The 14,501-nt window shown below is 36.1% G+C and overlaps 1 protein-coding gene across 10 annotated transcripts in view; it reads right to left on the bottom strand.

Annotated features, from left to right (window-relative positions):
- Positions 1–14,501, bottom strand: part of dmd (dystrophin) — a 728,160-nt gene that overhangs the window by 569,313 nt on the left and 144,346 nt on the right. For all 10 annotated transcript variants that reach the window (XM_041259003.1, XM_041259005.1, XM_041259010.1 and 7 more), the window contains exon 2: positions 11,339–11,400. In XM_041259003.1, coding sequence (XP_041114937.1) covers positions 11,339–11,400 — 62 coding nt within the window. The remainder of the gene's footprint in view (positions 1–11,338; positions 11,401–14,501) is intronic.

Below are 14,501 nucleotides of genomic sequence, written 5' to 3' on the forward strand. Positions count from 1 at the left end.
AACTAGCCTAAACACAGCCAGGAGTAAAATACAATAAAACTTTATGAGGATTTCAGTACAATACATACATTGCTCTGTGTGATGAATGACTTTGGTCCACTGTGTAAATGCCATCATACTTCATACACTTCCTTTGCTATTAAAAAATATATATACATCCTCAGGATGGTCATAACATCTGACAGATTTTAGAAGTCAAAAAGATATATTTTAATCACATAAAAAATTCTGCATCAGTTAATAAAACACTGGGAAATACTGAAACTACTCTGTGAAAATAATATCAGCTATTGCCTGCAGTGTTACACACTTCAAGTTGACACGTCAACTAGATAAGGAGACAAACTATTGTACATGTAGAATTACCCTGGGGCATTTTATTTTTCATAAAAGTTAATTTAAAATAATTAAGCTGCCAACAGCAAAATAAAAAAATAGCATTGGTTTTCAGGCTGTATATACAGAATACAATATAGTCCCAAATCACTATTCAACAGCTATGCAGTAAATAAACATGCTACATATCACACAGCAAATTAGAAATGTGTGACTCACTACTTAATTCTTCCAAAGGTTACACCACAGGAGATCAACCATTGTGTGTCTATTTTAGAATTGATAATGCAGTGTTATATTTAACCTCTATTTATTTACACACGTACAAGTACATAAGTACAATCTGTGTGCTACATTACTCTACTTAACAAGACAAGTGGCATAACTAGAATGAGTGCTGCGTGCAAACCAAATATGAAGTTTCTTTTACTGATACAAAGCCTCAAATCAAACAGAATTTTAGTTATACAGCCATACTGTCCTGCTCTTAAATGAAATTGGGATGTGTTCTGGAGAGATGAGGGGCTTATGTTAAGCGATTGTACCATCTGTTTGCAATTGTCTCAATTTCAAAAACCCACTCCAGTTGAAGAATCTGCCTGCAAACCATTGACTATTTCCTTTTGCATTGTGCGGGCAAATGTGTGTCTTTTCGTTCACACAAAGTCAGAAAAAATCTTGAAAAACTACTCACTTCTAAATCTTTTGTAGTCATTTTTGTATTACTTTAGTATAAGCACATGTTAATTTGGATTCATATGTTGTTTTTTTCTGACTTTATGTTAACGAAAAGACACACATTTGCCTGTTTTCCCATTGAAAATAGTGATATTTTGAAATATCACTGTCCTGGTCACAAAAGCAAAGTTTGTGGGGAATAATAGCCATTTTCTATACTTTTGAGGCATAAGCAATTAGGAAATAACACTTACTACCCAGGAACAAAAATTGTGTTACATAGTGTTATAAATGGTTTAAAGTGGAATTGGCAGATTCTCACTTATGAATATATGATGAGCTAAAATAATATATTAAATAATTTAGGAATGCTGCAAACATTCCCTGCTTCAATGAGTATGTGTGTAAAAATAATATGTTATTGTATTGAAAGGGACATCAGTTCCTACGGTCTAGTAGGGGGCATTTATTAAGGATGCATTTAGCAAATTATTTTATTATGGTTGTATCATGTACTATATTTACTACTCATTTGCTTCTCTGTACTGAAAGAAGCAGTCAATGGAACAGGCTTCCTTGACTCACTGTGCAGGTTATCATAGACCTAATAGCTGAATTGAGGGATGAGCTAGACTCCAGCGTCAATCTAGGGACCTCTATCCCTGTACATGTGAACATGCTGTGTTCTCTACACTGCAATGCAATTAGAATTTTGCTTCAGCAATTATTTGCACTGCACATATACTTACATCTACCCCCTAGTGTGGCATATGATGCAAAAACAATGCTCGCTTCTGTTTGGTTTGCAGCCAAGTGTACCACAGTGACAAAATGCAATTGGAAATGTTTTTCCATGGCTGTATTATATCTTGACTATATGTTCACTCATAGGAATACATGGGTAGTGATATACAGGTGTGTAATTAATAGTGTGGTAATTGGGGAAGATAGACAAGCACAGGACAGGACAGGACAGGGTGGGGCGTTTGAGAAGTAAGCAGTTACAAGTGTGTTGCTTTTGTGCGTTTTCAAATAAAGTGAAGTTGACCTGTGTATGTCTTGGCTGCAGTCTTTATTACAAACACTCTGCCTTTTGAACCATTGTATTCACATAACACTGCGGGACCTATTTTAAAACAAAGCCAAAGGTTAGTCTTACTACTAGATTCATGCTTGACTCTGCTAAAATTGCATAAATATTTTTAATTTTAGCATTTGCTCAGATAATAATAGATTAACCTTGATTACATTTTGTTGAGGGTTACAGAACACAGTACAAATATGTGATTGTTATTTGACATAAACACTTCCATATCATAATAGTTGTCAGGGATACCACATGAGTAATGGGATACTATGAGGCAATTTAATTAAATTAGATCATGTTCTTTATTTTCAATCAAAGCAACATGCACACAGTACTTTCAATAAGCATATATGTGCAATACTGGTAATTAACTACTGTTGCTGAATAAAAACTGACTATAAATATGTCACTGTTATGAAATGAACTAGAGCATAGATTTCATTTGTCTATATAAAAACACAATTCAAGAACCTTTCTGCAGTGCTGTTCTGGAGATTTTACTTTGTAATAAAAGTATGGTGGGAAAGTATTTGTAAAGAATGACATTACCAGTAATTCTGCAGAATTGTATCGCATTCTCATGTGATACACATACTGTAATTACAGATAGACTTAAAATTAGGACCACTTCACCTGTAAATGCCTGTTTTGTTCTTTGAAAAAAATGTCACATAGACACTTTACGAACTACAGTCATGCAACACCTCTTATTGGTGTGCCGATTCCCATTCTGTGCAAGTTTAACATTTGAAAAAAGCTTGCCTTATCCTACTAAATGTGAATAAATAAGAGAGCATACAGTGACCCCTAAACGGAAAAACATCAGCATATTATACCAGTGTATTAACCATAAAGAAAGCCAAGGTAACCATGGGATCACAATGGGGAATACTTTCAAAGTGTTTATTCCAGTCTGTAATATACTCATATTATGTGAAAGGAGAAAACTAATTTTATGAAACTTCAGCCAGTCAACTCAATTTGATTCCTGGATTTGGCAGAGTGTCTTGCTTCATTAGTTCCAAAAGAGACAGTAGTTAAGTTTTAGGTGTAATCTATTCAGAATAATGGGTTCACCAAATTAATATCTTGTAAATACATTAACATTTAGTAAATATGTGGAAACTGCAGTTCAAATCATATGGCTACCAGTAACTGCTGATGTCCTACATTTGCCCCATTGAAAAGAACGACTGCATTTTCACTGGATTGCAATTTGATGATAAAATGGATATAATTACAATCTCTGCTTTTTTAAAAGGTTTATCTTTGAAAGATAATGTCCCTTAGAATTTAGAATCAATTCTCAGGTGTAATAAATGACAAGTTTCCAATTCAGAAAGCACATCTTTAGGAGCATTCACCCTTTCACTTAACATTAGATTTATACGCATGGTAGGACCATCTTCTACAATTTGTAACTTGCTTTGCTTTGTTTGCAGGCCTGACACAAAAGCCAATGTAAGAAATGACACTGCTTAGACAACTAGAAGAGGTCAGTCAACTGCTCATAAAACATATTGTACAAAACACATTATCGTAGCAGGCCTAGTAACCATGGCTTCTTGGTGTAATACAGACACATTTTATATTCCTCACTGCAGGAAGAACCTGTACGTATCATAACCTTCTGAATATAACGCACACCTTTTTACAAACCCTATTACAAATGTACGTATGTTATATAGGTTGCATGTTACAGACAAGGTGCATAGTAAACTCAGGTTATATATATATATCTCAAGTGTCCAGCAGATGGCATTGCAATATTCATTACTTGGTTTATTCTGGATATAACCTGGAAAGTAAAGAGGTTAACTAATACCTGTTGCAGATAATACAGTGTTATGGCAGGATATATGGATGTCGCTCTAAGTGAAAAATAAAAGTCAAGTAAACAAAACTAAATAAAATGATAAGGGACTCGCAAAAAGGCAATATTACCAGGGGAAATTTGTAAACAAAAAGGTATCAGACCTAACGTTTCCAAGTGTGCTTCAAGTTCTCATCTGCTTGCAGGTTTGATTTTTGTTTTTGTTTTCATATGGTTCAATATTGAAAACAAACATCTCAAGATATTTAATTTAGGGGCTTGTAGTCTAAATGTGTTTCGTACTGTTTTTAAATATTCACTTTTTTTTTTTTTGTCCTTTCAGAAAATGATTATATTGCTTTGAGAATCTAATCGCAATATGTATTTTTTTTTTTTTTTTTTAAATGTTTGCACTAAATTTAAGACATCATAGCTCAACAGTGCCTGTTTATGAGGGCAATATCATTACTATTGCCTGAGGGTTAGGCAGTACAATTTACAGCACATAACAACTTGAAATAATAAATTCAAATTATGAATATGAGCTTTCCTTTCTTTCTTGATACTGTGATATAATCTGCATGTTCTCATTTTTATTTCTATCTAAACATTTGCAACTGGTTTCAAACAGCCTGATTAGCACTATTATAGGACTAGCTAATGTTACCTTATCTAAGGAAGTTCAAGATTAAGGATAATCGGGGTCTGTGAAACAGCCAATACCTCAATAAATTTGTAACTGTGGGTTTTCCAAAGATAACTGATATTTCATAACATTACCCAGCTTATCTTTAAAGTATACTTGACAAGATTCTGAATTTTAGAATGTATAATACTGCTCTTTTCTTTGCTGGCTGGCAGTCGGGTCCAGATACCTATAAAAGGTCATTACGATCTCATTATTACCCTTGTCTAATTTTCACAAAAACCCAAAAAGAAGAATCAATCAAAGTGCAAATACATGAGTAAATACTTCATTTTTGTACTGTAACAGGAGGGTTTATAAAACGGAAATGTCTAGGCCATTAGCATCTTACTTTTGGCAGCACACCTTTTCAGTCCAAAGTTTGGACTGACAATTGGGTGGTGTTATGCCATAGTCCAAAATGCCAAGACAAAAAATATTGGACCAAATATTCAAAAGTGATGCGAGTTTTGCAAGGGCAATTGCAGGGATTTTTCCCGCCTTGAGAAAAAGTTTTGCCTGCGAATGAAATTTAAAACGGGAATAGCCGGAGGAAAAAAAAAAAATAACGTGCTAGTTTTTTTAAAATCACAATCATTATGCAAATCCACCTACAAGTTGCAAAATTCCAAAAATGTGTTTTCCGCAAATCACAATCACAGAGGGAGCTGAAGCCTGTGACTTGACTGTGATTGGTTAATCCACTGACAGTACTGCGTGGCAGCCAAAAATCGCTCAGGTTTCGATCTGAGCGGTACCGCGAGACTAGCGGTAACCTCCCGCGCTGATCTGTCCAACACCATATGAAAGCAATGGCAGCGATACAGGCAGCAAAAGTGTGCCACGCCTGTCAGTCCTGGGCTTTAGAGAACTCACTAAGCTTTGTTTAAATTAACTTTATTTCTAATTCTTCAGAGCGGTGTGAGAACTGTAAAAGTGATTAACTCTGAGGCAGGTCCTCCACCAATGGATTTGATAGATGTTCGACTCTGCAATGTTTTTCTTTAACTCAGAATTAAAATTCTATATATATATTTTTTTTAATATCATGTATAAGACATGGAACAGCTGAAAAATAAACAAAAAAACAAAACATTTACATTATTGGGGAGTGGGTGAAAGCTGAGCGAAGGCAAAACTCCCAGGATGAGGTACTAAAACAGCGTGAAATGTCTTAAAAATGATTACATTATTATTGTATGAGTTCATACTTTGTGGTGTAGTACAATTTCTTGTTGTCTTAGTCTGGAAGCATTTTAATGTATTAAAAAATATGAATAATATAAAAAGAAATAATGATGATATTGTTAGTATGTACACTACAGTGATGGAGCAATCATGTGGTATAGTTTTTAATACTTAATTGTTTAGTACCAAATCTCTTTTTTTTCCCTTTTTGTTAGATATTATTATAATCTCCTCTTCAGTAAAGTTGCCCTCACTATGATTTTGAACACTTTGAACCACCTCATATGTAAACAGACCTGCAACAGTTGGGTGCCGTCTGAGTTGTGATTAGTTTCCTGTTTAGATTCAAATTAGGGGTTTTAATCCTCTATTGACATTTTCTGTTGATCGATTAATCATCAGATCTATTAAAAGATTAAAAGATCACACCTGTTTACTAGTGATATGAAATTGTATAGATCACTTCCTGCTCTATGTCACACAACATCTGGTTAAACCGGAATGTGCATACTTACTGACAAAAAACCCCCATTGTATTTACATTTAGGCATACAAGGAGAATGACAACTGTAATAGTGGTTAATTCGGGGTGACAGCAGGGGCTACTTAGAGAGTTTCGGATGTTTCCACTTAACAGCTGAATATTCAAGGCTTGAAATGCTTCCGCTGAGTGGCCCTGTGGGATAGGATAGAATAGAGAAGAAGGGTCTTGTCGCGCTGGATCCTTGCTGGGAGAGGCGCTGCCTCCACAGCTGTTGTCCCGGCAACCCAGAGATACCCCAAAAACACACAATAGATGTGCAGCTCGCTGAGCATGTCGACAGAAAGAAGAATGGTAAGGTGTTAGTTTGGGACTCGATCGGTGAGAGCGATGAGGAGGGAGAGTGCCGATTAAGGGAATTAGAGTAGCGCCTCATTCCTGTGAGGCGAAGTAGAGTGCTTAGTTGCTCCAATACACAGTATGGCCGGGGGGTCTCCTTTGACTCACGTAGTGAGAACCTTCCTCAATTGAGGTTCGCAGGTGTTTAGTCCAACCTGAGGTCAGGGAAGTGAGTCTCACTACCTCCCAAAAGATGGACCTCTGGCTCCCTGCAGAACCCCATACCCGTGGAACGAACAAAGACGCACCACGCATCACGTATACTAGAATCAAAAACATACAAGACAAACAGAGTAGTTAGTCAGATTTGACTAGTGATTTTATACCTGCCGTTCATTGGAGAGGAAAAAACATCTTTGTTAGGAGGAAAGCTATGGTGGCCCAGGCGGTCAGAGAGACCCCACTCCGGGCATGCTACCTATTCTTTGTTTGGCTGCGGTGATGTCAGAGACTGATGAAAAAATGGAGTTCAGTTTGGAAAGTTGGATGAATTGTCCTGACGCAACTGATCTATTTTGGAGGTACGAAGGAAGATGATGAAGTAGGATTCAGGTAGTAGGCTAATATCGGTGGAATGGAGACTAATAAAACCAAAAATTCGGCACATCTCAGGAAGGTGGTAGTAAGGCATAGGGTTTCCATCAGCAGATCTTCGAAAGAGGAAAAACAATCTTTCCAGAGGATCAGAATTAGCAAGAAGAGGAGGTCTGACGATATAGGTATAGCCGAGATGTGGAAGGGCTGAAGTTTTTTGCTATCCCACTAAGCGTCAGCTGGATTGCTGGCATAGATAATAGGGTTGGAGATGGTACGGACATGAGGCGATAATGGTATTGGATGCCGAAGATGTCTTGATGGTTGCTGGTGCGAGGTTTAGTCTTCCATGGACTATAAAAGCCAGAATCGAGTTCTGTTAAATGGAATGGGTTGAATTTGATTTTGGGCGCAGAAGGTTGAGAAGGTAGACCACGCTGTGGAGTATGTTGACCAGGAGGCTGCCACATAGCTCAGAGTGGATCCTGCTGCGGGAACTACTTGATGGAATCTGGGGATCTGGAGATGAGAAAGAGCATTGGCTGCGTTATTGTGAAAGCCTGGCAGGTATCAGGCTTGAATAATGAAATTGTTTGAAATGGAGAGCCAAATGAACCGACAGAGTAACTGCATGATAAAAGGGGAGGATGATCTGCCTTTGTTGATGATGTGGACTGTTGATTTGTTGTCGCTGTAGAATAAAATGGACTTCCTTGACCACTGGTGATCCCAGATATCTGCGCCTGCTACGATAGGGTACATCTCAAGTAGAGTTGAAGCTTTACTGTGGGGAGATAAAGCCTGTATCTCGGAGGGCCATCCACTTGAAAACCACTTGAATCCTAGATAGCCTCCAAATGATTGAAGCATCGATGAACAAGAATAGACCGTGTGGAGTTGAAATGAAATCGTCGTCACATAGAGACAGCCCATTCCAATGGCGTGTCAGTGTTGACCACATTTTTATGTCTTTTTTTTATTCATCTGAAATGTTAATATAGGAATTGAGGCTTTTTCCTGTTGTTGAAAGAGCTAGGAGATGAGAAATGAAGATTCTGCCCTGCAGAATGATTTGGATGGCGTAGTTGAAATGGCCAACAACAGATCTCGTTTCCTAATTGTTGTAGAGATTTGAAAGCTATCGATGAGTAGGCAAATACGTTCCAGTTTAGTAGGTGGCAGGCGGACTTCAAACTTTAAAGTATATAGTGTAATGCCTAGAAACTCTGATTGTTTACTCTTCTGACAGCGACTCCAAGTGTTGAAAAAAGAGATTTGAGCTTGGTAATAGCATGAGCGTGGGCATCCAAAGGTAGTAATATCAGTAGAAAGTCATCCGGAAGATGGAGAAGAAGTGGTATGTGGCAGGAGTTGAGTAGTGTCCAGCACAAAGCTTCGGACAAATATTTTTGGACTGCTACTGCAGCTGAAGGTGAGTTGGGCAGGAAAAAAGTATTTATTTTGTCAGCAGATTCCAAATAGATGGTGAAGGGAGGGTGGATATGCATGACTTTGAATGCATTTGTATTATTAAAGTTATTGCAGATCTGCCTGATGCTTGAAAAAATAATGTTGCGTCCATATTTGTCTGTGGCTGTGAGTAGTCAGGTGGAGCAGAGCTGTGGATTGGGTTGGGAGCTGAGATTCTGGTGTTGAAAAGAGAAGGGGTGGTGCGGCAGTCTTGGCTATAACAGGTTGATGCTGAGGCTGCTTTTACACACAATGATGTGGAATGAGCAGTGGAGGCGCACAATTCGACAAGTGTTACAGGGCTGAGCTGTGGTGCTTGGATCTATGACGTTGCGTTCTGGGAGGTGGATTGCTGGCTGCGGTTGAGGGACCTGGCTGCTAGCTTTCATCTGAATCAGATGAGAAGGTAAGGATCTGGTTGGTAGCCGTGGTAGCAGGCTTGTCTCTTTGTCTATGGAATAGCAAAATGGAGAGGTCTTGCTGTGTCCTGTTCAAGAACTGAAACACTTAGACAATGAGGTGCTTGTGTTTAGGCTTTAAATGGGTGAGTTAACTGATTAATGTATAGGGTGTTAATGTGTAGATTGAATGTGTTAATTGTTTAATAGGGTACAGCTGGAGCCCCTGCTCCCGTCCCCCGAAACTTGCCTAAAGTCTTCCATTAAAATTTCCAAGTCAGCAGAATACGTTGATTCATTGACAGTGGAAGACAGGCTACAGTATTTGAAAAAGCTGACTTTATCAAACGGAGAGGTTCTACACGATCCATACGATGAAAGTGATGTGAAGACAATTCCAAGTAATACAACGTGTTAACATAATAATATTTTACATGCAATTTGACAGTCTGAAAATATTTGCTTCCAGGTAATTGGAAACGAGTGTTTTAAAATACTAAGTTAGTTTTTATTTGCTGTTTTTAGTATACAGTAAACTTTCAACTTAACACATTAATAAAGGCCTTACTGAGTACTATTTTATTTAGTTTAGCTAAAGAGAAATGTAATTTATTGAGCTATTTTATTTTAGTTAGCTGAAGTTGGCTGTTAAATTTGTGATACCGTTTGAAAGAAATATGTTAAATAAAAAGAAATAATAAATGTACTTGCGACTCAGATGATACAATAAACTTGCAGTGAAAGGAAAGCACCCATAAGCAAATGTTACAAGTTGCAGTCTTTTTTTCTTCATTGTGAGATATTGTAAAACATTAGGTATAACTTCCAGCTGTCCTTTGCTAAGCTCTTTAGAAGTACCCTTTGTTTTTTTCAAGATTTATTTTTGGCACACCATTTTTTGACACCACACTCAGGTACACAGGATTAAAGCAATCAATTATTTTTTAACTGATCAAAGCTTACAGGTGTGATTAATCACTAAATCATAATCACTTAAAACCTCTAAATTAAATGTATTAATTTACGCAGCCCTCGCAGAGTTTCCTAAAATTTGCATAAATTTGCATGAGTATTTTGCCCATTGGTTTTGAACAACTGCATCATGCAATAATGACATTGCCCTGAAATCACATAAAATATATCCACATAAAATAAAAAATATCAGATTCTACAGATCAGTATGCCTGAAAGCTAGATCCTGAAATATTTAGGATATTGTCAATGTCATTTGTCCAATGGGAAAATTGTTGCAAGTCAAGGGTGGAGCACAATCAAATTCTATTCAAGCCTTTTGTATTCAGCATCAAGCTCCTATGACACTTAAATACAACTGAAATCGTTACTGATATTGTCCCTGAAGTATACACTGCACAAAGAAGTGACCTAACAGCAAAGAGCTTCCATCTCAAGAGGTATTTAGAGATTTGGATTCCTGTGTATATTTTGAAAAGTAACAGGTATGCCTATGCCCGGGGTCTCCAACCCTAGTCCTGGAGAGCTACTGTGGCTAATGGTTTTCATTTCAACCAATCTCTCAGTTACTTAATTGAACCAATTATTGGCTTAATTAGTAAAGATTAATAGGTGTTCCAGAGCTTTAGCCACTGGTGATGTAAAGAAACCTAAAAAACCTGCTGGATAGGGGCTTTCAAGGACCAGGATTGGAGACCCCAGGCTATGCCATCCAATTTTTAAATGCAGTAGTGGTATTCATTATTACATTAAACCACTGCAGACAAATCAAGAACAGACACACTATTTTGATCACTAAAGAGTCACAATAAAATGATCACACAAAGCAAACAATCTCCCTGAATAGTGTTTCCTTTAAAACATTACATCAAACAATTAAGTAGATAGTGTATTCCCATCAACAAAAGGTAACACAACACTTAATTGCTTATTAAGCACCATCACAATAAAACCTGTTTAACTTTTTAGATTCTCAGTGGAACAAACAGTGTACCATTTTCATTCTTTACTTAAAATATCTTTAGCAGCCATGTTCAAATGTGCCATATCTTGGCATTACATAACAGTATGTTAATAGCTATCAAAATATACCATGTGTTTTCTGCCAAGAAATCTGAAAATCAATTAACTTGTTCATATTTGAAGTAATTCATCCCTTAAATTATTGTAAATCTGACAGTAGAAACAAGCACATGGTATCTAACAACCTTTATCAAATTAAATCAAACAGAAACAAAAAGACTGACTGTGAAATGCTGCTCTCTTCGTATAGACGATTAGTACAACTTATTCCTACCTTAGCAAACTGTGAGTTTATCCATTTTGAGAATGTTTTCTTTTGAACATCTTCTCTTTCATCTGAAAAATAAAAAAAAAATGTTAACGCAACAGCACAGTTTCTGCATTGCAAGTGTGCAGGCCCTGCTCTGTTTAACAGGTTTGATTACTTAAGTTTAACAAACTGTAGTATTGATGCAGGGAACTGTGTTAGAAGAGCAATTGGGGTTTGTTACAAAGGTTTTTTTGTTTTGTTTTAAAAATTTCAATATTGGAGCTTGATGGAGTACGCCACAGGAGTGTTTAGAACGTCTCAGACCTATTAGTTGAACAGACTTGCATTCTTTACACAGATCTGTTGTGCATCATGCTGTCAGCTTCATTTGACATTATTGATCACATCTAGCTGAATGCTGCGTAAATGTAAAATGCCCCATAATTCTTCCTCGTGGATGAACAGCGAATATATTTACGATTTAATTGCTTAAAAAAAAGTAAAAACTTTTCTTGGATTTTTTCATAAGTAGTACTAGCATTTAGATCGGATTTGGAGAGAATGGACCACATGCCAGGTCAACTAAGAGAAAAAAGAAGTTATAAAGTATTGCAATATGTTGGCTTCAAAATCAGATGTTACCATGAGACTCCGAGTCTAAGATACCATACAAGAGTTATTGTGTCCTTCTGATTGAAACAGTGGCATATGATTTAATGACAGATAATCAGCTCTTCTTAATGGCAATGGTAGTACCACAAAGTATTGAAATCGAACCCTATAAGACAAGAAACAGACATCAATACACATGAGGGTATTGAGGTTTTTTTTGTTTCTTATTTTAAACACACACACACTTTTTTTTATTTTATCTAATAGTGTTCTTTTATACTTTGTTAACCATAAATACTCTAGCTATAATCTCCAGAGGATTAAACCAGGCAATCATCTGCATGGACTGATTTAATTGGACATTTTTAAATAGCCCTGAGACTGTAGTCTGTAGATCAATACAGATGTAACAATCTGAAAGACTGACATATTAAGGAATTTGTGGAAAGTCACAGAAAAAAGTCATAGCCAGTAAAATGTAAGAATGTGCAAATCCAAGTTAGAAATATGACCAATATGACATCTTGTTAAGTCAGTTCTTATTTCCCAAATGGGTCCCTCACCTAGATTAGTTTTTTCTTCAATTAAGAACAATAACACTGAAAATATTGAATTGCTTTATTTATGTTAACTTTAAGATAAATAAGCACAAATAATTCAGAGAATTACAGTCAGGAATACTGAAAACAGAGAATTAGCTAAGGGTCTTTATAATATAAAGTATAGCACATGTACGATTTACTGTCAATAAAGCCTAATAGTGAATTTAACAAGTTGTGAATTATTGCATCATGAATTTATAAGGCGGGGGGCTGTTAATGTTAATGAATATCTTCCATCAAACTTTTGAATTTCCTGTGTTAGTGAACAAAGATATAATTAACTAGGCTAATATTGACTGCTTACTCTCACTAATAAATGTGCAGCAAGATAGTGGTAAATAAACCAAACATATAACAAACCAATGCTTACTATAACACAAGTACTATATTTATTATTATTATTATTATTATTATTATTATTATTATTATTATTATTATTATTCAACATTTTACAAATCGCTAGAGTTAACTTTTACTTAATGTTGATGTAATCTACAGTATAAGTGTTTTCATTTGTTAGTCAGCCCCAGCCATATACAAACAGATGGAAATTGTTTTGTTTGTTTTGTGTGTTTATTCCACCTATCTTGTACTTTGATTTGAGCAGAAAATAAAATAGATTACATATAATGTAAGTAACAAGTGAGTGTCACCAAATCAATCACATGTCGTCCCACTTTGATGCATCTGTTGTGCTTCTGGATTGAAAGATCGAAAGATGTATTTCTCACACCATCCATATAGCAGTCATTGAGACAGGGTCCAAATGAAAGCAAAAACACTGTTTTGCTGCCAAGTCAAGAGAGAATAGGGCTAAAACCACACTGGGTTATAGACTATGAGTCACCATTGCATTATAAATACTGTACATTAAGGATCTGGAAAAACCCTTCCATTTTTAATAAGGTCAGTGTCAATTCCCTTTAAAAAAATCTCTTTTGTGAAATCAGACTCATTGTCTCTTTTATTTCAACTGGTCACAGTGTAATCAACAATGATGGCTATTTGTTTCCTTCCCTTTTTGAAAAGTGTTAAAATTCTAATTTAGAACAAATTAAATAAAATATACTTTTGCAACTTTCCAGCAGAGAGAATCAATCAGAGAAGCATTACAACCAGCAGTCCTGCAATATAATTAACAGTGTTATTGCTCTCTTGAATAATTGTTAATATACTTAAGAACCAATGATCTGAATTAACATTTGCCCACTGTTCTGGGCTCTTCATCTCTTTATTGCATTTATTAATGAAGAAAGTGTTTTATCATTAAAGCTTGCATGCATTACTTTTTTCATGTTAGTTGAATAAAATGGTGCTCTGCCACAACTTGTCTTTTGTTGGCACTGTACAGCACACTTTCTTTTCTTATCTAATGATATAGCTATAACAAAGCAATGCTCACTGCTTAAACTATAACAGGACAATGGTATGCTGTGTGTAGAAATATCTGGATGTGACTGAAATGACTTTATTATCCAGTTCTACAGCCACACAGTCACACCTCCAATGTGACTGAAACTGACTTGCAAAAGACACATTTATTTAAATATCACAGGTGACCTTGTCAGGTAATCAGTCCCTGGCATACAGTGTGTGCTAGATAGTGCAGTTTCTTCAGCTTTAAACAAGCAGAAGTCAAGATGTCTCATCTAAGCTCCCCAAAATAAATGTCAATGTCACATTTGTTATGCATAGTCACATATTGCCATGGCGATTCTGAGATCAGGGCTCTCAGATGGCCATTTCATCAAAACAACCACAGTACCCATTCCGTTTTCCTTATTCAGCTTATTGTACAACCACATGCAAAAAATAAATACATATACAAATGTGTGATTGTCAAGAGTACTTAAGTGGGACGCTTTATTCCAATTTACTTAATCTGACATGTGGCTTTGCATGGTGTGTAAATGACAATAATTTGTACAGTATATTAATCCCAATACACATTCACAAGTGGAGGGAACATATTT

Source organism: Polyodon spathula, chromosome 9, assembly GCF_017654505.1.
Source record: "Polyodon spathula isolate WHYD16114869_AA chromosome 9, ASM1765450v1, whole genome shotgun sequence".
Lineage (NCBI taxonomy): Eukaryota > Metazoa > Chordata > Actinopteri > Acipenseriformes > Polyodontidae > Polyodon > Polyodon spathula.